At 38.8% G+C, this 24,662-nt stretch overlaps 1 protein-coding gene across 3 annotated transcripts in view; it reads left to right on the top strand.

The window, feature by feature from the left end:
• NR2C1 (nuclear receptor subfamily 2 group C member 1) overlaps positions 1 to 24,662 on the top strand; it is a 97,167-nt gene that overhangs the window by 59,221 nt on the left and 13,284 nt on the right. For all 3 annotated transcript variants that reach the window (XM_036761503.1, XM_036761506.1, XM_036761504.1), the window contains exons 8-12: positions 3,166 to 3,350; positions 6,163 to 6,328; positions 14,448 to 14,569; positions 21,674 to 21,813; positions 23,152 to 23,289. In XM_036761503.1, coding sequence (XP_036617398.1) covers positions 3,166 to 3,350; positions 6,163 to 6,328; positions 14,448 to 14,569; positions 21,674 to 21,813; positions 23,152 to 23,289 — 751 coding nt within the window. The remainder of the gene's footprint in view (positions 1 to 3,165; positions 3,351 to 6,162; positions 6,329 to 14,447; positions 14,570 to 21,673; positions 21,814 to 23,151; positions 23,290 to 24,662) is intronic.

Raw genomic sequence — 24,662 nt, forward strand, 5'->3', positions numbered from 1 at the left:
CCTGTCACTTCCTGATATCGAACCATTTGACAGAGCTGAGTACTTTGGTGATGAGAACTTTGTGTTTTTGATCTGCCATAGCTGCCACTGTAGCTTGGGAGGAATAGTCCCCAGGCTGCATCTGCACAGGGCCTGCTTCTCAGAATGTAAGCCAAGGGCTGGCCTGGAAGCTTTGCTTTTCCCGAGGTTCTTGGATTCAGCGTACTGGGTTGACTCCCATCAGGGTCTGAAGGAGGTAGTGATCATGGTGGTGTGATTGGACCTGTGAGGCTCATGCTGCCTCCTGTCTCTCCCTCACACCACCTTGCTGTTTCAGTGAGGTTGGCTTGCATGCCTTGTGTGTGGCCATGGGCACAATAGAAGCCCAGTTTGGCTGGATCCCTGTGTATATGAAGAGAAGTGATGAGGAATAAGTATGAAAAGAGAGGTTAGGGCCAGCTTATGAAGGGATTTAAGAGATAAATAGCAGAATTCCTACTTGATCCCAGTGGCATCACTGGAGTTAATATCGCTTAGACTTACTTCTCCACTCATCCAGCCAATACCCTGATTCGCTTCATCTTCACCTCTTGCCTGGATTCTTCCTGTAGCCTCCTAATAGCCTCTCTTCCATTTTATCTTGTTCCAAATTCATCCTCCAGCTGCGATGTGATCTTCTCAAAGCCATGGGCTGGCCAGGCTCTCCTTGAGAAGTTTCAGTGGTTCCCTGTTGCCCCTAAGATAAAATATTGACTCCTCAACTTGCAATGAATCCTTTTTGTAGGCTACCCTTCCATTTTTCCTTTATGTTACTCCCCTTCTCTTCATGTACTCTGCATTTTACCCGAATCCCATCTCCATGTTGTCTTACAGGCTGTCCAGCAAGCATAGAACATCCTTCCAATTTATTTCTGCATCTAGGAAGCTTATTTTCCTTTAGATCTAAAGTTCAGGGGTCACCTTCCAAGGGAAGCCTTTCTTCATATTAGTAGGCTCTCCCTCCTCAAATGATGGATTTATATGTTTAAATGTTGTATTCTAGAAGTAGAATGCAAGCTTCTTGAGGACAGGAACTTTCTCATTTTGCCTTTATTACTCCGGTACCCAGCGCAGAGTAAGTGTTTAATAAGTAAACGCTTGTTCAGTGAATGGATTCTGTAAGTTGGGTATAAAAATGTTTGATACTCCACAAGAGAAGTTTACTTCCATTTAGAAAGTGAAAACATTTGTTATGAAAGCTGTGAAGTTTTGTTAATGCTCCTTCTGCATTCCTACAGTTCTTAGAGTGCCGCCATGCTTTATGATTACCGATATCTCAAGTAGAAAGATTCTTGGAATGTGAAATAACTACTTATATTGCTTATCACAAAATACCAAGCAATACTGACAGTTGAATAAGGAATGAAAATGAGATTTGGATGTGATTGTATTGCAAGGTGACTGCAGTTTAGAAGAGAGATTGCAAAATTCATTCTCTAAGACTTTGAGGAGGATGGAAAGAGGAAAGTAGAATGAACCAAATTGTTTAAGCTAGGCATATCCTTTAAAAAAAAAAGGCAAAAAATTGTTATGCTGGCTAGAAAATGAGCTTTGTTTGCAGGACTAAAATTTTAAGATATTCACCATTGAAAGTTTATTTCTGGAGGTAGTGATTAGGTAAACAAATCCTTCATCAAAATGGCACTGGGCATCTTCACATAGGGCATATCTTAGTATTAAAAAATGACTGATTGTACCCACATTGTCCATTTACTTATACTAGTAGTTGCAAAAACACAACCAAATGCTTCCTTTTTTTTAAGAATCCTTGACAGCAATAACTTGAAAATTCAGCAGAAAGAAATGTTGTATACAAGATGTCTGTGTTCAGTAGAAACAAGATAAGCACTCCCTGTTTTTTAGAGTAGGAAATCAGAATTTTTCTCTTTGATAAATGAGGAAAACCCAAACACCTTGACTACTGAGGCTGAGATGTGATTTTAAAAACAAAGTCTGGTAGGTTTTTGACTAGAGATTGAAAGGTAAATATGAATTAATTTATCAGCCCTTTGCTCTTCAAGGATCATATTTACTCCCAATCCCCCTCCCCAAAACACACACCCCACATGTACATATACATAAACACACACATACCAATCCACCATCCTTTTCAGTCTGTAGATAAGGATTTTTTATACCCTAAGAGGACTTTTCCTGTAAAATAAATATTGGGCATTTTTTGCCACCTAAGGATCCGTTGATATTTCACCTGAAGAATAGAAGATTTGCACAGGGGAAGGACACGATGGCCATCTTCACATAAGATCATAATATCATAAGGCCAGAGCTGGAAGGGACCTCAGAGGTTATTTTGTCTGGTCCCCTCATTTTATAGACCAGAAAGTTGAGGACCAGAGCAAATGAACATTTTGCCCAAGGCCACAGGAGTGAGTTTCACAGAACCAGCATTTAAACCCACATCACCAGACTCCAAGCTCATCGCCCTTTTCATTGCACCAGAGGCTGGCACGTGGAAGTAAGATTAACCCTGTTTTTTCTTTTTGGTCCTAGAAAGCAAAACTAGGAGCAATAGATCTGGAAGCAGGAGAGAATCCTATTTCTGTTTGATGTAAGGAAAAACTTTACAATCTAAAAGTTGAATGGACTTCCTGCAAAGGGAGTGGGCTTACCTCTGCTTAAAGGTCTTCAAGAAAAGTCCAGATTACCATTTGCTAGCTGTGTTGTAGAGAGGATTCTTGTGCAGATATGGGTTAGACTGGATAGCCCCTGACATCTTAAGGCAGCCTTGGACTTGGAACCCCATCTCAGACATTTAATAGTGATATGACTTTTAGGAAGTCACTTGACCTCATCTGTAAAATGGGCATTGTGATACTCATGCTAACTACCTCACAGGTTATCAACGAAGAGGCACTTTATAAAATGTCAGTTAGATTCCATCTCTCAGATTCTGGGATAGTTTCTGTCTTTTTCTTTGGTACATTAAGATGAAATATGGGAAGCATTTCTAAAACTTTGGGGCTGTTATTTTTAATTTAGAATTTGCATTCATTAACTCAAATCCCCACAATGTCTCTCTCTACATTTCAGAAGCTAAACTTGTATATTTCAGAGCATGAAGCTCATGAACACTAGAAAGAGGAGGTTACTAATACATATTATTTCCTTTTGATTTTTTTTTTAAAGGCTGAATCATGTCAGGGAGATTTAAGTACATTGGCCAGTGTGGTAACATCCTTAGCAAATCTTGGCAAAACGAAGGACATTTCACAAAGCAGTCCTGAGCTCTCAATGATTGAAAGCTTAAGTAATGGAGACACATCATTATCCGACATGCAGCAGGAGGTGCAGACCAGCAGCGATGTGACAAGGTAAGGCTTCTGTTGGACCATTAATAGGGAAGCATCACTGTTTGATGTATTTTCAGCAAGAATCATATTAATAAATTTCATTTTAAAAATTGTACACAAGGAAACAATATAGTGTATTCTGAAAGATTTGTGAAGACTATACACATATATAGTATATGAGGCACATTGAGCATTTAGAGAAAAATTTCATGTAGTGCGGCATTGCCAAATATGACAAATTAGCCTTTTCAGTAGATGATGATAGTGAAGTATATATGTGGGAAACACTGGAAATACCTTAAGAGTTGTTTTATTTTTCCAGGGTGATAATTAGGTTCTAGTCTTTTAGAATGCTTGATTAGCCATATCATGTTGCCCATATGGATATGTAGAAAGGAAAGTCATCATAATATCATAGATTTAACCCTGGAAGGGACCTCAGAGGCCATCAAGTCCAACAGAGAAGAAAATTGAGATTCAGAATTGTTAAGGACTAGCCCACGGTCATGTAGGTATTAGTGACAGATTCAGGATTTAAACCTAGGTCTTACCTCCCAGATCAAGTTTTCTTTTCTGTCATGTCTGGAAATGTTTAAGGGTATCAGTCTCTTGGCAATGTGGAATAAAATGTTTTTCTAAGAAGTTTTCATTAATCATATTTTTTTGGGAGAAGAAGGGGCTGTTTTAAAAACAGTATCTTTTCCGGTTTACCAATAGCACTTCTGCAGAACCTTTCAAATTTCTTTTTCATCTCTTTTTGAAAATTAGTTTTTAAAAATCAACTATTAAAGTCCAGTTTTTTACTTAAAAGTTCAATGTCAATACATAAGGGTTTAAAGAGCTAATTGGGACTTTTAATGTCTTTCTCTGTATCATTCAAAATATTGAGAAAACCATGCCTTAAGGTGCTTAATACAATTGTGGCTGAATGAATTTCCCATTCCTAAGCATCCCTGGAAGACCCTGTACTCTAAAAAGACAGGGTGGGCAATTGAGGGTCACAAAAAGAGACATTTAGTCTGAAGAAAGGAAGACTTAGAGGAAGATGATAGCATTTTTTGAGTGCAATAATTTAGATTTTTTGAAGGGCAATCGTTTGGAGTAGTGATGAGCTATATTTCATAGGTATCAGGGGCTAAAAATCTGACCATTGAATCAATCCAGTAAGGCAGATTGGAGCTCAGTGAAAAGGAGAGGCGCTTTCCTAAAAATTAGAGCTGTTCAAAAATGTAATAATCCATGTCAGTTATTATTCTCATTATTATTAGCTCTACAATCTAGAAAAAATTTTATGTGTGTTATCCCATTTGATACATGCTCCCTAGTCAGGTATTAAGCTTTCTGTGATTGTGTTTCACAGATAATACACAGGAGGCACTGGAGTTTGGGACTCCATAATGGATGGGAAAGATCTTCAAATCTAAATTGCTATTACAAGCCTCTAACAGGTTCACTCTTGGTCTGGTCAGACAGGAAGTTCAGGAAGACAGCGTCAGAGGGGTTAATAATCTTTATTCTAGTCTAATCTTCTCAGAAGAGTTGCTGATAATGGGAACACCAACTCCCACAGCATTCCCTAATCACCCTTCTTGTAGGGGCGGGCGAAAAAGGGGAGGGCAGCTACCCCTATGTCTTGATGGGGTCAATCGAGACAAGCACAGCTTGTGCACTCTTCTAGATCGTCTCAAGCCTTGATGGGAGCTGGTCAAGGCACATACAGATTCCCCTATGGGTCCCCCGTGGTTTCTCCCCTCACTGACCAGTGCCCATTTGCTTTATAGGGCAACAGACAAAGCATTTTTCCAACATTAAGTTCACAGGTTAACTTTAGTACTATTATCATTCTGCACAAGTATAGTAAATATCAATTATGTCACCCCCATATCTCATGGCGCAGTACGGTCTATCACGATGATTCTAGGAATTACTATCTAGGATCCTTGGGGCTATTCTGGGAGTTGTTGTCTAACACCTGGAAACTAGACATTAGCATGGCCATGGATCCTGAGAAACTGAACTCTAAAAAGGATAACAAAATCCTCCTTACTTACAGATTGAAAGTTTCTAAGCAGAGGTTGAGAGTCATAGAAGAGATTCAAGAATCAGGTATGGACTTGGGCTAATTGCTTGCCCAGGCCCTTAAGGTTCTGGTATTCTCTAAGCCACAGTTTATGGACACTGCATCTCAGATGATTATAATTTTATGTTTAGGTGTAACTGTGCGCACCATACTTTTTAAAACTCACACAGCATTGAGTAAGATAATTTAGAATGATTCAGTGCTACAGAGACTTTGTTATTTTTTTCCATGATTAAAGGTGTCCTCCGGAGGATATTTATTGTATCTTGAATCTAACACTGTATCAGACTTGAATCCTTATGAGATCATTTGTGCACTTTGCCATATGTTCAAGATATATGGTATTCGAGCTTTCTAACTTTAACTTAAGATTACTTCCTTCCCCTCTTCCTAATAAAGTTGACACAGCTTATTGTACACCTTTCTGAAGAATTTCTCTGGAAAATAAATGCAGTGACCCCAGGTTTTGAAGAGAAACTTCTATGAAATATCTTTTCCTTTAATTGATATATTTTAAAGGGGCCTCTAGATGTTTAATGGTATTTTTAGCATTTATGTAGTTGACAAAAAATGTGTCCTTATGTATGAATCTTTGCCTTTTTGGATGGTTGCCTGAGGGAAAATTGGAGGTTTTGCCCTAAGGTGCTATTTTTAAAATGATGCCATACAAAAGTTTTAGCATCCGAATTTTACATGTATTTCTTTCTGTTCTGGAGTTTGGCATTGCTCACTACTTGAGATCTCTCATTGTAGGGCATTTGACACCCTTGCAAAAGCACTAAACCCAGGGGAGAGTGCAGCATGTCAGAGTTCAGTAGAGAGCATGGAAGCAAGCGTGCACCTGATGGCTGGAGAGGCAAGCATGAATATCGTCGAAATAGAGGGACCACTTCTCAGCGATGCACATGTAGCTTTCAGGGTATTTGTCCCCTTTTTTCTAAACTTACAATGTGTTCTTAATTATTCAGCCTCCTGTTAACCCTGGCCCAACTTCAAAGGTATTGTAGTTTTTTCTCCTGTTTTTGAAGTTAGTCAAACCTTTCAAAGTAGCAATAATGTCATATTTAAAAAGCATATCTGTTCATGGAGGGGTATCCCTAATAGCACACTGTGTTTATAAACAAGCTTATCAATAGTACACTTAATGGGGTTCGTGTGCATGTGACCTTACGTAAAAGTTAAGTTTAGTACATATTTGAACGTGGAATGTTAACTGCTTTGTACGTGGTTAACATTCATGTTCTGATGAACTGATAACTGCTTTTGTTCAATGGCTAGTTACTTTCCTCTTTCAGAAAAGATACATCCAAACCTAAAATATTTGGCTGTATAGTAATCATACAAAGAACATAATCTTCTGTGTTATTCCAAGCAAACTTTAAACTCCTCCCTTGATTAAATTTCTCAATAAATGTTACTCAGATTAACTGTCTCTGAAAGCTGTTACAGAGAAGGAGAAGCTAAAACTAGCCACCATTATGGTGAATTCTTAAGTTGTGAGAGCTTTCAGAATTCTGGAACCTTTTTTGGTAGGAGCAGAAAAGGATACATTTATGATTAACTTGCTACCAACAGCTTTAAAACCCATAATAATTGAAGAAGAAACTGAGAGATAGAAAATATTTTACCTAGTGTAAGTTTTTTTAAGGTGATCAACTTTGTTTATTGATGTTTGGACTGAAGCTTTAATTTCCTTTTAAAATCTTTCAGCCCTGGTTCTTGCTATCCAACTATCTCACTGCTTCAGTCTTATATGTCTAGCTTAGATGAACCCTAACTCTACTCTTCAGGTGTGTTGTTGGAAGGAATGAATAATTCCTCATTTAATTTATTTTTCTTTCATATTTAAGGGATTTTTCTAGGGTAATCCTTAGAGTTTTTAGCTTTACAAATAAAAGAAAGCATTGCCCCCAGACTCAGCAGCTCTGCAGACGGTTAAGTGTGGGATCATTCTACCTGGGAGCTGGTGCTGTCATGATCAGGACATGCCATTGGCTTGGATGTGAGTGACTCTCTTAAATATCAGCTCATAGCGGTTCTAATCCAGAATTTCTTAGATAAAATTGTTGCCAGTCCAGGAGACACTATAGGGTATAGTCTTCTTGCTTTTACCTCTAGAGGGATCAGGTGAAACCTATGTGATGTTTAGCATTTTAGAAAAAAGTTTTCCTTATAAAAGAATAGTCCATGACATTCTCTTTTCTATAATAGATAAGGGTTTTTTTCCTCCCCTTTGTTCTACCATTTAGATAAATGTTTACTTTTTGAAAACTCTTTTGTTAATTCTTTCTCATCCTACAATCTCCTTGTTGAAACAGGTAGTTTCTCTCCACCTTTGTTGAATCAGTTTTAAGGCTTGATTGACCTGGCCTGACCTAATTTCTTTTCTGCTTAAAACTCCAAACTGAAGAACCTTCACCTTTTGGAAGCCTGGCATCCTCTCCCTGCTCTCCTCCTTTTTCCATCACAGACACAGGAGCTACTTCCATGTTCTTTACTTGTCTTTTTTTTTTAATTTTTAATTTATGGAATAAAACAAGCATTTCCATAACATAATACAATAAAAAAAAGTTTGTTAATGAAACTGCAAATCTAGTATACACACTATACATACTTGTGTTTATCAGTTATTTCTCTGGATACAGATAGCATCTTTCTTCATATGCCCTATAATTATAGTTAGTCTGGGTATTTATAATAGACAAAATAACTTATTTGCTCAGAGTCGTTCTTAAAACAATATTTCTGTTGCTGTATACAATGTTCTCTTGGTCCTACTCATTTCACTCTTCATTGTTTCATGTGAGTCTTTCCACGTTTTTCTAAAATCATTGAACTCATCATTTCTTACAGTATTCCATCACAATCATATTCCACAGCTTGTTTAGCCAGTCCCCAGATGATGGGCATCCCTGCAGTTTCTAGTTCTTTGCCACCACAAAGAGAACTGCTAAAAACATATTAGAACTTACAGGTTCTTTTCCTTTTTCCCTAATCATCTTTGGAAATAGCCAAGTCCTGGTATTGCTGAGTCAAAGGGTGTAGGTACTTTAAGGCAATCTACTTATCTTTCTTGTAATTTAGATATACATTTCCATTTCTAAGAGTCACACATGTTTTCAGGCATATGCCAAGGTGCTAATTTCTCTTGGCCCCCTATTGAGTTCCTGGAACTTGGTACTTAGAGTAATACTTGTATTTTTAGACCCCATCAGAGTTTCCTGGTCTTCATTATCTATATTCTGATACTAGATATTCCAGGTCATCTGCAAGTCTACCTTTATTTCTCCACCTAGTCTTCCCAGTGATTGAGGGTGTATATTAGAGTATTTGGATTTTTTTATTAGTAATGTAATATTTTATCTCCATAGGAGAGAGGCAACATAGGAGAATGGAGAGGGCACTGAACTGGGAGTCAGAAAGACTGGAGGGAAATCGCATCTCAGACACTAGCTATGTGACCCAGGGCAAGTCTTACATTTTCTGTGCTTCTGTTTCCTTGTCTGTAAAATGAAGGGGCTGCACTCGATCACCTCCAGAGACCCGCCTCACATGGGTCCTCTTGGCTATCACGATCCTCAAGGCCCACAGAGAGTAGATAATTAAGATCTAAGACCCATAACTCTAAATGGTAGTCTCAGGCAGAAGTTGTACAGCAGAATGTTCAGAAATTACAAAGAGTATATTTGTTAAGAAATAAGGTTTTTTTTTGGTGCCAATTTAATATAGCCCTGCGTACTTTTCCATGCACTTTTTCATAGCTTCTCATTTGGTTCTTACTGCAACTTTGTGAGGTTGGATATTTTGTTGTTCACAGTTTCAGAGAAGTATTTGGAGACATGGGGTGATCACATTTTACCAGGCTGGCTTTCAGCAGCATTTTTGTCTTTATTCTTGTCTTTAAAGAGAATCAGGAAGTTGTAGAAACAAATGGGAGCATCTATAAATTAAAAATAAAACTTTATCGTTTTAGAAAAAAATCTCCTCCTAAAAGGATTGATGCAAGCCAGATGGATTTTGATTGCCTGGTTTTCGTCACTCATTTATGAAAAATTTAAACCAAGATTCAAATTTCTTTTCCTTTTTCAATGTGGAAAACGTTTATCATTTAATCAGTAGGGCAGTAAACCTGAAGATAGAGAAACACACTTGGACATCTGAAGGACTTGAGACCTTTTCTCCATGAAAGACATGTCTCATGGCTTATTATACATTCCTAGCCAAAACCACTTTGCTCACTTGAAAGATATAGATGTCAGACTTTAAGCAACCCTAGCTTATAAAACTGATGTGCTAGTGGGTGAGTCCTTATTTATCCAAGAAAATGGAGTCCATCTAAATCTCTGGTCTTTGGAATGTATTTAAATCATGTAAGTTTTACAAAACCAGTTTACAATCTGTATGAAACAAGAAAGAAGCCATGCCTGCATTGTTGCAATTAGTTACCTCTCATGCTTAGTTCCTCGGTTTCCAGGCCCTTTTTTCACTTGGCAAAATTTTCACTCTTGTTCCCACTGGCTACATGTTGGTGTGTTATACCAAGCAATTTTGTTTCCTATCTTCACTTTGAGGAGGGAAAAATAGCTCGTAGGCAAGGAGGGAATTATCATTTAAACTCATATATGTAAATGGTTGGCATTATTATACATGAAATAGAGATTTACTTCCATATGAACATATTATGTACTAGCCAATAAATGCTATAGTCAAATAATTTTGACATTTTGCATATGCTATGGATTTGTTAAGAAGTAATTAACCTACACAGCAACCACAGGATTTGGGGGTAAATACTCTTAATATTTTCGGTAAAAACTAGTAACCTTTGGTAATTCCCCTAATTTTTCAGGCTATTTTTTTCCTCTCACCTGTGGTGAGTTCTGAAAAGGAATGATGGCTCCCAATTTGTTTTTTCATCTACTTCTTAACACAATCAGTTGCATCATTTGCTTGCCTGCAATTCTCTTCAAAAATGTCTCGACCAATTGCATTTCAGTGTTTTCCCCTAATATTTCCCCAGTATTAAATTTGGAGAGGTTTTTCATACATGAAATGGGAATGCATTTGTCCTTTTCAGTCATTGCTTTGTTATGATGGTTAAAAGAGCTATGGCTAATATTGAACAAAGGCAGTTGGATTTTCATTTTCACATTCATTTTTAGCTTCATAATATTTCCGTTGACCCTCTAACTGAGAGCCCCGCTGTAGTCCATCAGCTGTAGTAGCAAAGACGGATAACGCATTAAAGACACTTCACTGTAAAATGCAAAATGGCCAAGTAAAAGCTTGCTGGGATGTGGAAGATTCTATGTTGTATCTAAACTTCATTTCAGTTGAAATACAGAAGGGGCCTATTGTATTATGACCTGGATGTTTATTTGCACAAAGCAAATAAATGTTAACTATGTATAATGATTTTATAAATACAGACAAAAATGTTCAGTGTGTACCGTCATGGCAGATTTTTATAAACTTGGGAAAAGCAGTAGATTCCAAAATAATAATACCTCCAGGAAGCAAAGCCAGTTGGCTCAAGCTTCTTCTCCCTTTTGCTGGTTTTTAGCCTTCAGATCACTTAGGCTTCTAGAATATTCGCTGTTGAAGGGCCCTTAGACATTATCTAGTCCAGTCTCTTTATTTTACAGATGAGGGAACTAAGAACCAGAGAGAGGAAGTTACCTAAATCACAGAACAAAAGCTAGAACCCATGTCCCAACATTATTTTCTCTGTACCAAAAACAGTTACTGTATTAAAAACGAAATCTTATGTTCCAAAGAGTTTTTCCTACCTGGATGTCTAATGCCCAGCACCCTAAAGTAAACATGTCAAAACTGAACTAACCATCCTTCCTTCCCTGTCATCCCTGCCCCTAGCCCAAACCTGCTCCTAACTCCAACTCCTCTATTTCCAGTGAGGGGCCCACAGTTTTTCTCTACTCCCAGGATTACAACTTGGAAATCAACTTTCTTCCCTCTTCCTTGCTCCCCATAACCAATCACTTGCCAAGTCCTGTGGTTGCCTCGGTGATATTTTTTACACCTGTTCCATCCTTTCTAACAACTACCCCACATCAGTTTCTCATTTCTTTTTACCTCTATGATTGTAATAGCTTCCTAATTGGTTTTTCTGCCTCAGCCTATTCTTCTCCAATCCATCCTTCACACTGCAGTTTGAATAATCTTATCTTACTAATGCACCTTTCTGATTACATCCATTCCATTTCAAAGACTTTCTGTGGTTCCCCATTGCCTGTCAAATAAAGTATAAATTCCTGATCCTGGCCCTTAAGACCCTCCAAAATCTGATACCAATCTATGCTTTCAGCTTTACAACATGCTGTACTCATTCCTTTGTTCTGTCCTCTTTGGTTTCTGTGCCATTGTTCATACTCTCCCCTATAAATTCCATGCACTCCTTTCTCCCCTCCAGCCCCAACTTAGGTGCTACCGCCCCCATAAAGCCTTTTCTAATCTCCCCCTTGCAAAAATGAATTCTCACTGCTGAAATTTCCCATAGTACTTTGCCTAGATCTGTCCTTTGTACTTGCAGCCTCTCCCTGAGCCATAGCTTTTTGTATACGTCTTACCTATCCTCTCCCCAGTCATTTTGTCAGCTACTTGAGAGCATGGTCAGTGTTTGTTTGTCCCTAAGACCTAGAACTTAATGGCCAGTTTTGATAATGGGCTTTTTGTTAAAAAGTGATTTCTAGTAACAATATTACCCTAAAGAGAACTCACAAAGTACTTTCTGGTCCCTCATTAAGGTTTGTCTGTTACTTGAAGCCTAGAACATGGAAAAGGAAGGCCCCTGGTTTGAAACTCCCAGTCACTGTGCAGCAGCAGATATGCACAAGCAAAGGTGTTTATCAGTAATCTCTAAACCATCATTTTATTACCTAGCTTTTATTTACACACACACACACACACACACACACACTCACGCATCCATACACATAGCATTATTCCTTGCTTTGGAGATGAGACATCCCTACCCTCAGTGATCTTTAAGTTTAGCAGAGGAACTGAGAAGCACACAGAAAGTTACAATAGAAAATTAATGTGACAGAATAATAAGAATATTGAAGTATAATGTATAGGAAATTATCAGTCCAGAACCCCATCTTTTTCAAATTGACCTTCTGTCTGATTTTCAAATATTAACATTCAGTGACAAGGAAAATGACCACTGTCTTTACCATGATACCAGTGGCAGATACCTTAACAATGGAAATTGATCTGAGAATACTGTTGCAGCTCTCTCACCAATACATGGGGAATATATTTTACCCCTCCCTCTCCAAAACCCAAATCAACAATGCTGCAAAAATTTCAAATTTTGTTAAGAATATAATAAAGTATTTAAATAAACAAAAGATATATCTAGAAGATCCAATCTTTTGTCAAATTTTTAAGAAGAAAATTGAACACCCTCATTGTGTATATGGTTATGTGTTAGGATTTGTAATCTGATTGCTTGTCAGCTTGCCCTTGTGAACCATAAGCAGTAACTGACAAAGCCTCCAACCTTACAATTGAAAAGAAACTGCACGTTTAGCCTTGTGAAGAGAGGATAAGTATCTTCTAGTTTCTGAAGAACTGTCAAGTCCAACAGGAATTACCCTTTTTCTGTTTGGCTCCAGAGGGCAGTGCTAGCAGCAATAAATGGGAATCCCAAAGAGACAGTCTCTGACCTCTTTCCAATAGAGCTGTTCAAAAGTAGAATGGGGGTTGCCCCCAGAAGTAGTGGATCCCCTTCAGTGGAGGTTGGATGACCACTTGCTGAATTATTGTTATCAGGGTGATTCTTATTCTGGTATGAATTATACTAAATGGGCCACAAGGTCCCTCGCAACTCTGAAGTACTTTGATTATGTGACTGATTCTATCATTTAGTGCCCTTACATTGGTTTCTCTGCGTCTCCTTAGCCATCAGTCAGAACAAATAAAATGTCTGCCCACTGTGATACCTCTTAAAAATACCATTTGCCTAATGCATAGCCAAATACTCAGAATTCACACCTATTTGATCTAATCCAATTACTTTTATGACAGCATCAGTGTGTACATAGATAGTAGGAAGAGGAGAAATGATTTTTATGCAGGTGGTGTCATTTTTAACACTTCAGGCATGGTTTCAACTAGATAATCTCTAAAGTGCCTTCCCACCAAGATTATTTAATTCTTGGAATCCTCACTCAGCTAGAGTCAGTTGGCCTAAAGGGGAGGAACAAAATTATAATTATTTACAAAGTCTTTGAGGGGCAGAGATCTAACCAATCGATTAATTTTATTTGTTGGAGAAAAGGTAGACAATTTTTAAAAGACAATGAACATTTTTCTTATCATGGGGCAATGGGTTGCACAGTTTCTTTTGAAAAGTGCCAAAGTTTTATTTCATGTAGTTTAATTATCTGGTGAGATTTTTGAAAAGTACCTGAAGTAATCCCAGGTGATTTTGTACTTGTGGATACAAATTTAAATTATATTTATTGCTCTGATCTGGTATTTGTTACACAGAGACCTCTCCATCATATAGTAGTTCTTATTAAACAATATCCATTGTAGCCATATCAGCAAAGCTATATTTGTATAGATTGTTGATCAGTACCTAACACAGCTTCGTTTTTATAAAACTGGATGTCATAGTTGTGTTTGTTATTCAGATACCAGACTTAATCCATATGTGAATATAGTTCAGTGCTAGATTTGAAGTCACATGCTATGGGTTTGAATCCTTGTTCTGTCACTCGTCCTGTGCGACCTTGGGCAAACCATTTAACATCTTTAGGTTTCAACTTGTCAAAATGAGGGGGCTGGCCTCTGAGGTCCCTTTGAAGTCCTTGGCCTGTGATCCTATGGAAATGTCTTTGATTAAAAAGCAGACATGACAGAATTTTAGAGTTTTACATTTTTACCAGCATGTTTATTAGCAAGACTTGGACTATGGTATTTTTCTTATTCCAAATTTATTCAAAGTAAATGAATATTTAGACTTTTTAGTCATGAGATAACTTATCTAACTCCCCTGTTACCACTAGCTTACCATGCCTTCTCCTATGCCGGAATACCTGAATGTTCACTACATCGGTGAGTCTGCCTCCAGACTACTCTTCTTGTCCATGCACTGGGCACTTTCCATTCCATCCTTCCAGGCTCTGGGGTGAGTGTTTTGAAAGTCTTGAACATAAACACTATTCATAGCACATATGTCTTTTGAATAAGAAATTTGGGAACAGGAATGAAGGGTGGTGTGTTGGAGGATGAGATTCTTTTTTAAATTCCTGAGTAATAAATCAAGAAATTTAGTTATTTTTTTCCACCATGTAATTTTAAAAATGTATATTTGTAGTTCCTAGTTATTTTTCAAAGTAAGAATAGCCCTTAAGTAATCAGTTTGTATCAAATTTAGTATGCAGATAAAATTTCCTAAAACAAGATTGTCATCAGCATGTGCTTGATCACATACTATTTCTGGTATGGCAGTGAATATGCACTTGCCAGATACTGTGCCAGACCTTGGGGATAAAAAGACAGAAGAGAAACAATTCCTGCCCTCAGTGAGCTTACATTCCCATACAAACACATGTATGTATACAAAACACATACAAAGGAGGTACATGTTGCCCTTGGAGCAGCTGAGGGATGCCAGGAGACGCCTTTTGGAGAAGGTGAGTCAGGAAGGAGGCCAGGGATTCTATGTGGTGGAAGTGAGGAAGGAAATGTTCCAGGCCCAAACAGGTGATGGTATTTTCTGATTTGGGGAAAGCGAAAAGGAGGGCCAGACTGGAGAGTGGAGGGAGGGGAATGTTGGGTAAGAAGGCTGGGAAGGGGCCATGAGGCCAGCTGCAAAGGATTTCATGGTCTTCTACCAGACTGATGGGAAGGAGCATTGTCTGCCCCAAGCACTGGTTTGCAAATAAATGTAAAGCCAAATGTGAGCACATTAACAGTCCCCCCACAAGGATTCCCCTGTAAGCAAGAAGTGACCCTGCCCCCGTATTTCTTAGTATCCAACCATAAAAAGCAGCTGAATCTTAGACTGGAAGCCAGCCAGTCCTCTGCACAGTTTAAGCACTGACCCGATCTGTGCTGTTAAGCAGTGCACTTTAACTACTCTACATTCCACTTTCCTCACTTGCATTTGTCAGTGGTGCTTCCCACCTGCCTTCCTTTGAAAAGATTGAGAAGCCTAAATCCAAAGTGCTTTAAGACTTACTGTCATAAATCATGGATAGTGGGTTTGTCACATTGCAGTGTGATTTGCTTTGAAGCAGATTTAGATGCACAAAAGGTAACTCACATCCCCTAAAATGTAACTGCCTGTGAAAACAGGAGGATGTGGAAGGAAGGCATCATTTATAAAACAAATGGCTGGTTTGGGGCCCTGTGGGATTTGAGAGAAGAGACAGGTTCATTTCTTTGTCTTTGTGTCCACAGTATCTTGAACACAGTAGGTACTTTCTGTATAATAGTTCAATTGCATATCTGGTCCAAGCCCCTCATTTCAGAGATGAGGAAACCAAGTCTCAGTAAGATTAAGCCAACATCTGATCAAGATCAGATCAGGTAGTGAGTGATATGTACCTGAGCTAATTCAAACCTAGGTTATGGAATCGGACATCTGGAGCTGGAAGGGAGCTCAGAGCTTAGAGTGTCATCTGGCTCTGCATCCATCCTCCTTCTGCCTGTGGTTCTTGTCCTCTCCCACCACCCGGAGTACACCAGAAAACAAAAGATGGAGAACCTGGAAAAAAATGCCAGAAGTCACTTGTGACTGTTCTGATGATTTGATTTGCATAATTTTCCCCTCCAGAGACAAAAATTTTTTTGCTTTCAGAATCTACGTTTCGGTTATTTCTGTATTTTTCATTAGAGGGCAAATTTACCTGATGTTAACAAATTGTTAATGCCAGGGAAGTCACTGGGTCCCTGAGCTGTTGATTGACATGCTTAAACCTCAGAAAGTAAAAGGAGCATATTTTTATCCTCAATAGTAGACTTGTCAGATTGTCTTAGTAACAATAGCAAAAGAAAGGGCATCTTTCAGTGGAAATCATTTTAATTTCCTTGTCATATATAACATCATTGATTTTAAGTGCTTGTGTTCAATTATGTGTAACTGCCCACTGTAATTAAACCAAATATTGAAGGGATGGAAAAAAAAGATCATTACAGCTTCAGGTGATGGTATCATTACTTCCATAGCCTTAGTAATGACCATATGGAGTCTGAGGGGAAAATCTATTTCATTGTAACTGCCACAGGGATTTATGAAATTAGAATCAGTGATGAGGTGATAGTATTCAAGGGCATTCATTCGAGTATAGGCTGTCTAATTTACTAACTTAACCTACATAGTTTATAGACACCAGTAGTCTGTTGGCTTCATTAGTAAAGTATTAAAAATCCTGCTATTATTGTCCAGACCTGTGATTTCATTGATGGAGGAAACATCTGGTGAGAAATACTCTTGTCAGCTAGAGCAGAAGGGCAACTCTTACCCAGTACAGAGTCTTGGAAAGTCTCTGGCTGGGGGCCCTGAGAGGCTATAGCAGCCAGGGTTGAGTCAAGAGGCAGAACCTGAACTCTGCTCTTTCTGACCCCATTCAACTTGCTGGTGTTCATAACGCTTAGAAAATGCCTCTATTTAAGAGCACTGAACTTGGAATCGGGAAGATAGGAGTTGAGATTCTACTCCTGAAATTTATTGTCATCCCCATGGACAAGTCATTTAACCTTCATTTTTCTTGTCCATGAGGATAAAAACTGGACCTGTGATTTTATCAATACAGGGAATTCTGGATGAGGCTCTGCCACTGACAGTCTGGTAGCATTGCCTAGGGCACTGAGGGGTTACTTGACTTGCTCAGGGTCACATAGCCAGTATGTGTCAGAGGTGAGATTTGAACCCTCTTTTTTTCCACCCTCTCAGGTGAGAACTTAGTCTAATGTTTCACTGAAAACCAAGTCCATTTTGCCAAGAGCTTCTTCCTCTTTTCCCATCCTCATCATCTCCGTCACTCAGATGTCTTCTTTCACCATCTTCCTCTCACATGAAGAGGAGGCCATGCTCTTTGCCAAGGCCAACCTGTCTGACTGAACAAGTGACCTCATTCTCTCCTGGTTTCTCCAGCTTATTCTTGTTCCCCTCTCTCACTCATCTCCAAACTCTCATTGTCTACTCCTGCTTCCCTGTTGCCTACACACAGGCTTATATCTCCCTCATCCTCAAAAAAACCTCACTTATCCATCCATCCCCCACTAGCTATTATCCCATATCTCTCCTCCCCTTTGTAGCTAAACTCCTTGAGAAGGCCCTCTACAGTTAAACCCATGTCTCACTTTCCTGTCACTCTCTTCTTGACTCTCTTTGATTTGGCTTCTGGCCTCATGATCTCTTAATGACCAGATCTGGGGACCTTTTCTCAGGCCTCATCCTCCTTGATCTCTCTGTAGTCTCTGACACCATCAATCCCTTTTTTCTCCTGAATACCCTCTACTCTCTTTAAGTTTTTGTACTCCTGGTTCTCCTCTCTGGCTCCTTCTTGGTCTCCTTTGCTGCTTTATCCAGATCTACATCCAGTAGCCTAATAACCATAGGTGTCCCCCCAGAACTCTGTCCTGGGCCCTCTTCTCTTCTCCTTCTATACTGTTTTGTGAAGTAATTTCATCAGCTCCCATGTATTCAAATATCACTTCTAGACAGATGACTCTCAGTCATACATGTTTGTCCAGCCTCAGCCCCCTGACCTCCAGTCTCACATCTCCAGCTGCCTTTTGACCATCTCTAACTGGATGGCCTGTAGACATTTGGAACACAACATGTTCAGAACTGAACTCATTATGATTCTTCCCAAACCCTTTCTTCTCCCTAACTTCTTCCCTGTTACTCCTACTAATAATGAGAACTAATGTTTATATAGAGCTTACTGTGTACTGGGCAGTAGGCTAAACACTTAGCAAGTATTATCTGTTTTGATTCTCATAACAACCTTGGGAGTTAGGTACCAGTATGATCCCCATTTGACAGATGAGGAAACAGAGGCAGACATAGGTTCAGGGACTTTTCCAGGGTCACATAGTCATTGTCTGAGGCTGGATTTGAACTCAAGTCTTCCCGACTCGAGGCCTAGCTCTCTGCACATTGTACCACCTAGCTGCCTTTTACATTATCATTTTTTTTAATTCTGATTGTCCTTAGTAACCACCTTACCCTCCTCACTTGCCTGGTGGACCTCTTAAGAGCGAGCAGCATTTCCAGCTACACTTGCCATTCTCAGTGCTGTCTGTGCTTTGGCGATACTTGGTGCTTCAGAGTAGTTTCACAGAATAATAATTTTAGACCTGAAAGGGACCTTAGTCCAGCCTCATTTTGCAGATGAATAAACTGAAGCCCAGAAAAACTGGGACTTGATCGAGGTCATGCAGTTGTTAGAGTTGGGTTTGGATTCCAGGTTCTCTGACCCTTAATCTTACTCTTTCTCCTGAGCAGTGCATTTTCACATCAGTCTCTGGAGTTTGCTCCCCTCCCTCTTCACTCATGGAAAACTTCGGGAGCAGGGATTCATGTATGGGGAGAGGCTGTGTGGTGCCTCGGGGCAGCTCCCTCCTCCCTCCTGTCAGCATTGATGTCAGGGGCCATCGTGGCCCCTTCCAGCTCTTTGTTTGTGCTCCTTGGATGTTCATAGGCAGTGACTCTCCAGGCATTTTTCTGCTTCTCCCTTTGTGGCCCAGAAATGTTGCTGTTCTAAGTTCTTGACTCTTTCTTCTTATGGAGGGCAGACATGGTTATCAGACACACCGTGTGCAGGAAAAGACTTTTTCTACCATGCTTCTCGTACTGCCTCATGTTCCCCTGACTTCTCCCTCCCACAGGTAGCTAATATTAACCCTCAGTGGGTGGTTCGGTTTCAGCATTTTCCAAACTTGCATCTGTCAGAGGCTTGTTTCTTAAAGGGGTTTTCACTTTATTTCCTTTCAAGCTTAAAAGCAAAATTTAAACATAGTCATTTTAAAATATGTCCCATGCTCTCTTGATGAATCAAATAGAGATGTCTGCTATATGCAAGTAACTGGGCTCAGGAGAAGCAAGATGTTTGCCTAGATGTCCTAGCTGGTCCCTGCCTTCAGGAAGCTTATGGTCTACTAAGTGTGATAGTATGTCTAGATAAATAATTATGATAATTAGGTAGAAGAGGATATGCAGCACAGAAAATACAAAGTCCTTTGGGACTTCCAGAAAGGCAAGAGCATCCTGGGTATAGGACTGCCTTTCCTGCCCTCTCTAAAATGCACTTTATAGTGCCTGCCCTGCCTGCTTCTTCATAGGAGTGAATGTATAAATGCAAACTCAACAAGGGCAAAGTGACTTTAGTGGCAGGTAGAGTTTATGGGAACCCAGTGTATATATTCTAGGCCCTTTTCTTTCTTTTCTCTCATCATAATGCAGCCTCTTCACTGCTTCCTCTGCTAGGGCACAGATTCTGCTGTCTTAGCCCCTACTGAGGAAATAGACTATTACTTGATTAGTTTCAGACAAAATAAGCTTTCCAGTTCTTTCTGATGGGAACAGGGGCTATTCTATCCCCACTTTTTGCACATTGTCTTTAAAAGTAGTATCTTTAGTCTTACTTCAGTCTGGTTTCTTAACTCCTGTTCTGTGAACCATTTCCAGTTTCTCCATCTTTCAATGGTTGGAGGCCAAAACAACATTTTTCTTAAATATTTCATGAAGATCTAGGTTCGATTGTTAATAAGGGCCAATATCAAGATTGCTTTCTCGAGTACCGGGGACACAAGCCACTAAACTCAGAGCCACAGATCCAGGTCATGACCCCCACAGAGATCAAAGGCAGAGAGCTTTCACACAGAACAAAAGATTTGTGGCAGCAAAAAACTTGGAACAAGTTGACTTGCGAATGGCTGGCAATATTTAGAGATAATGCAACATTTTTGAGCTGTAAAATGCAGCAAAGCTGAAGAATTCAGAGAAATAGGGAAAGAATTATGTAGAGAGAAGAAAACAAGAGAACAGCCTGTAGAACAATTACAATAACTTAAATAAAAACCACATTATAAAAGGCAGTTAGGCTCTGATTAATTGCAATAAACAGTCTTGGCTGGGGAAAACAGATAACAAGACATTTCCCTCCACTGCATTACAGGTGCAGAGTATTACATTTGTGGGTCTATTTTGCTTAGCAGTTTTAATTCTTAGAAGGGAGGTGTCTGTGGGGATGGGGAAGATATAGCGGGGGAAAAGGAAGTCTTCAGCAAAATCCACTAATCTTCCCCTCAGATTTATTGCTGCTTTTATTTGAATCGGGATGTGCTTTTCCCCCCATGGGCTAGTGGCTTTATTTTCTATGATCTAACCACATGCTAATTATTGATCACAGCCCTTATTCAGAACTCCCCACTCTCACTTTCTTTATTTTGTTCTTAGTAGAATGTCCTTATAACTCTGTTCAGAGCTGGGGGACTCCAGATATGTAATGTCGCAGATCTGTTAGGTATTATTAAGCTATTTTTCTTGGTTATGAGAGAAGGCTCCAAGATGTTTTGGTTGCAGGGGATGGTAGTGTCAGAAGGGATCCATCATGAAATAACAATAGTGTAAAAAACCTGAAAGGGATCAATAAAACTGAATAAAGAAATAAATGAAATACCCCAGTAACAGTATATAACTGACAATCCGTAATTTGTAATCTTTAGGAAGATCAAATGACCCCTTTCCGAGAAAATTCCTTAAATGCCTGTAAATAAACTTTCAAGTAATATTAGTAAACATCAAGAAAAAATTTTTTATAGACTTTGAAGGCGTGATTTTTAACTCATTAACTTTATGTAGATGTTCACTTCATCAGGTTTATTTACTTGGACTTTTAGAGATTTTTACATTTTTCTTCATATAAATTTATTTTCTCTTTATAGTGGTTGCATGGATCACTTATTTTAGTTGCTGTCACTGAGAAATATGAAATGAATCTCCAAATTTTTATAGCTTTAGTACATTTTTAAAACAACAAAGACATCTCAGATGAATAGGCTGAATTTAATACAAGTTGGTTAAAATATTTACCTATTTATCTCATTATTAACTCTTTAACCATAGAATTAGCTGTGACCCCTCCTCTTTCATCTCCCCAAAATCATTTTAGTTCAGCTACATTTTACTTTTTAAATGAATATATTAATTACATACTGTTAATGGAGTAGTTAAGTAAACTGAATTTTGCATTGTGTTGCCTTTTTCTCTTTACAGTCAAGAAAACAGCATCTCATTAGTGAAAGCATATTGGAATGAACTCTTTACCCTCGGTCTTGCCCAGTGCTCTCAAGTAATGAATGTGGCCATGATATTAGCAGCGTTTGTTAATCGTCTTCACAGTAGCCTTCAGCAAGGTAAAAAATGCCTCCTTTTCTTTTTCAGGATAGGTGAACATTTAAAAACTTGATGTTGGAAAGTCTACAAATGTTTATGTATCGAGTACCTTTTCTTCTCTTTTACATTCTTTAACTATCAGAAAATGTTTTTTACAAAGGAGTTCAGAAAAAATAGCATCCAGATGTTGTAATAATGGGTGAGGAAGACAGGCCATTTCACCTCATGCCTTCCATACTTACTCACGGCTGACTTTCCCACAATGCAAGTTTGTTAACTTCTATGGTAAAATGACTCACATCCCCTGGTCAGCCTACCTCCATCCTGGTGTTGACGTACTAGCAAATTGGATTAATTATCACCAGGCTTCCTGATAAATATAGAGTCAGGGTAAAGGGAGTTGGCTATCCACAAGGGATTTTTTTTATCAGATGATGGTGCTTTGAATTATTGTTCAGGGTAGGTATAGATTTGCCATGTGGCTTGAATATTTATATCAGCCTGTCAGGTTCTTTCCTCCCTTATGCAATGTTGATAGCAGCCTTATTAGTTTTAAAAAAAAAGCAGTAATTTGGGATCAGAAGTTCTTGGTTTGCATCCCAGCTTATAGTAACTTAGCCAGGTGCCTTAATTTCATCAGTAACAAGTCACACGTTAGTGCTGGCTCCCTTCTGGCAAATTTCAGGCATTCGTTCAACACCTGGCATGTGCAGAGGAGGAGATAGTGAGGGTTGAAGCAGCATTTATAAGGTCTTTGTGCTTTATCAGTCGCAGAAGATGCTACTTCCTGACCTAAATACTTCATCCTTCAAGTGTCTTTTGCTTCAGTCATCTCTTATCTTTGAACTTGAATACATCTTACTTTTATGTTTCTAGGCCTTGTTCTACCCAAGCACTTACCATGTCAGGCTTTACAGCCTGAAATGTTATTTGTAACTTTTTAAAAATTCTGGAAGATTTTATTTCTGCCCTTCCCCCCCCTCCCCTCCTCAAAGAAATATAAATATGAGTGAATTCAGTTCCCAAAATTTTAAATCTTTGGAGTGTTTTAATTATTCTTGGGTTTGACAGATAATAGTTTTTGAGTGTGTTCTTTTGGATCCAGACTTCTAAATGTTAGGTTTGTGATATTTTATGAAGAGGAAATTTTGCCTTTGGTACTTTTCTCCATGTTTTTATGTGCTGAATAACTCCCCCCTTTTGTCCTGCATGATTACTTCATTTCATGCTGTCTTCAGAGGTTCTCAGATTTAGTAAGACTATCAGAATTGTCAGATTGATCAAATGGCACATAAAAAATGAAATGTTACTTTTCCATAATTGTATAATATCAGGATTTTTTTTTTCTGTTATTCCAGATAAAGTATCAACAGAGAGAGGAAAAGTCATGATGGAGCACATCTTTAAGCTCCAGGAGTTCTGTAACAGTATGGTCAAACTCTGCCTGGACGGATATGAGTATGCCTATCTGAAAGCCATAGTGCTGTTTAGTCCAGGTAGGTAACCTTGAGCTTGTTCTGAAGTTATAGGCAGGTGGACAATCTGCCCAGAGCACCAGTTCTTGCTGTTGATGGAGTACTCATGGCTCACCTCTGTACCACATCCTCCTTGTGGGACATTTCATCCCACCTTGTGGGAGCACAGGCCCTTTCTCTACCCCAAGAGCAGTGTAGGTAGAGACCCTGGCTCTGATCTTAGCACAGTGTTTCACTTTTTAGGCATATCTCTGCTACATGTTTTTGGATGGCCAAGGTCTAAGAAACAGGAGTCTTTGTCTTTACAGGTAAAATTCCAGAAATCTCACCACAATTTCCCCCCCCCCCATATTTTTATTTATTTCATTAAATATTTCTCAATTATGTGCAAAATAATTTTTAAAGTTTGTTTTTTTTAAATTTTGAGCTCCAAATTCTTTCTCTCCCTCCTTCTCCTCCCTCCTCTTCGAGATAGCAAGCAATTTGATATAGATTATACATGTGAAGTCATGCAAAACATATTTCCATATTAACCATGTTACGAAAGAAAACACAGATGACACCACCCCCCCCAAAAAATGCAAGAAAAATAAAGTTAAAAAATATGCTTTAATCTTCATTCAGACTCCATCAGTTCTTTCTGTAGAGGTAGATAGCACTTTTCATCATAATTCTTTCAGAATTGTCTTGGATCTTTGTATCAATCAGAATATCTAATTCACAGCTGATCATCATGCAATATTGTTGTTATGCTATGTACAATGTTCTCCTGGTTCTCATCACTTCAGTCAGCATCAGTTTATGCAAGTCTTTCGAGATTTTTCTGAAACCACCCTGCTCATCATTTCTTATAGCACAACAGTATTCCATCACAATAACATTCCACAACTTGCTCAGCCATTCCCCAATTGATGGGCATCCCCTCAATTTCCAGTTCTTTGCCACCACAGAGAGTTGCTATAACTATTTTTGTATAAGTAGCTTCTTTTTCTTTGATCTCTTTGGGATACAGACCTGGTAGTGATATTGCTGGATCAGTGGGTATGCACAGTTTTGTAGCTCTTCGGAGGTAATTCCAAATTGTTCTCCATAATGGTTGGCCCAGTTCACAACTCCGCCAACAGTGTATTAGTGTCCCAGTTTTTCCATATCCCCTCTAAAATTTGTCATTTTCCTTTTCTGTCATATTAGCCAATCTGATAGGTGTGAGATAATACAGAGTTGTTTTAATTTACATTTCTCCAGTCAGTAGTGATTTAGAGTATTTTTTCATGTGATTATAGATATTTTTGATTTCTTCTGAAAACTGCCTATTCATATCCTTTGACTGTTTTATCAATTGGGGAATGACTCCTATTATAAATTTGACTCACTTCTCTATATATTTGAGAAAT

This window comes from Trichosurus vulpecula, chromosome 5 (assembly GCF_011100635.1).
Source record: "Trichosurus vulpecula isolate mTriVul1 chromosome 5, mTriVul1.pri, whole genome shotgun sequence".
Lineage (NCBI taxonomy): Eukaryota > Metazoa > Chordata > Mammalia > Diprotodontia > Phalangeridae > Trichosurus > Trichosurus vulpecula.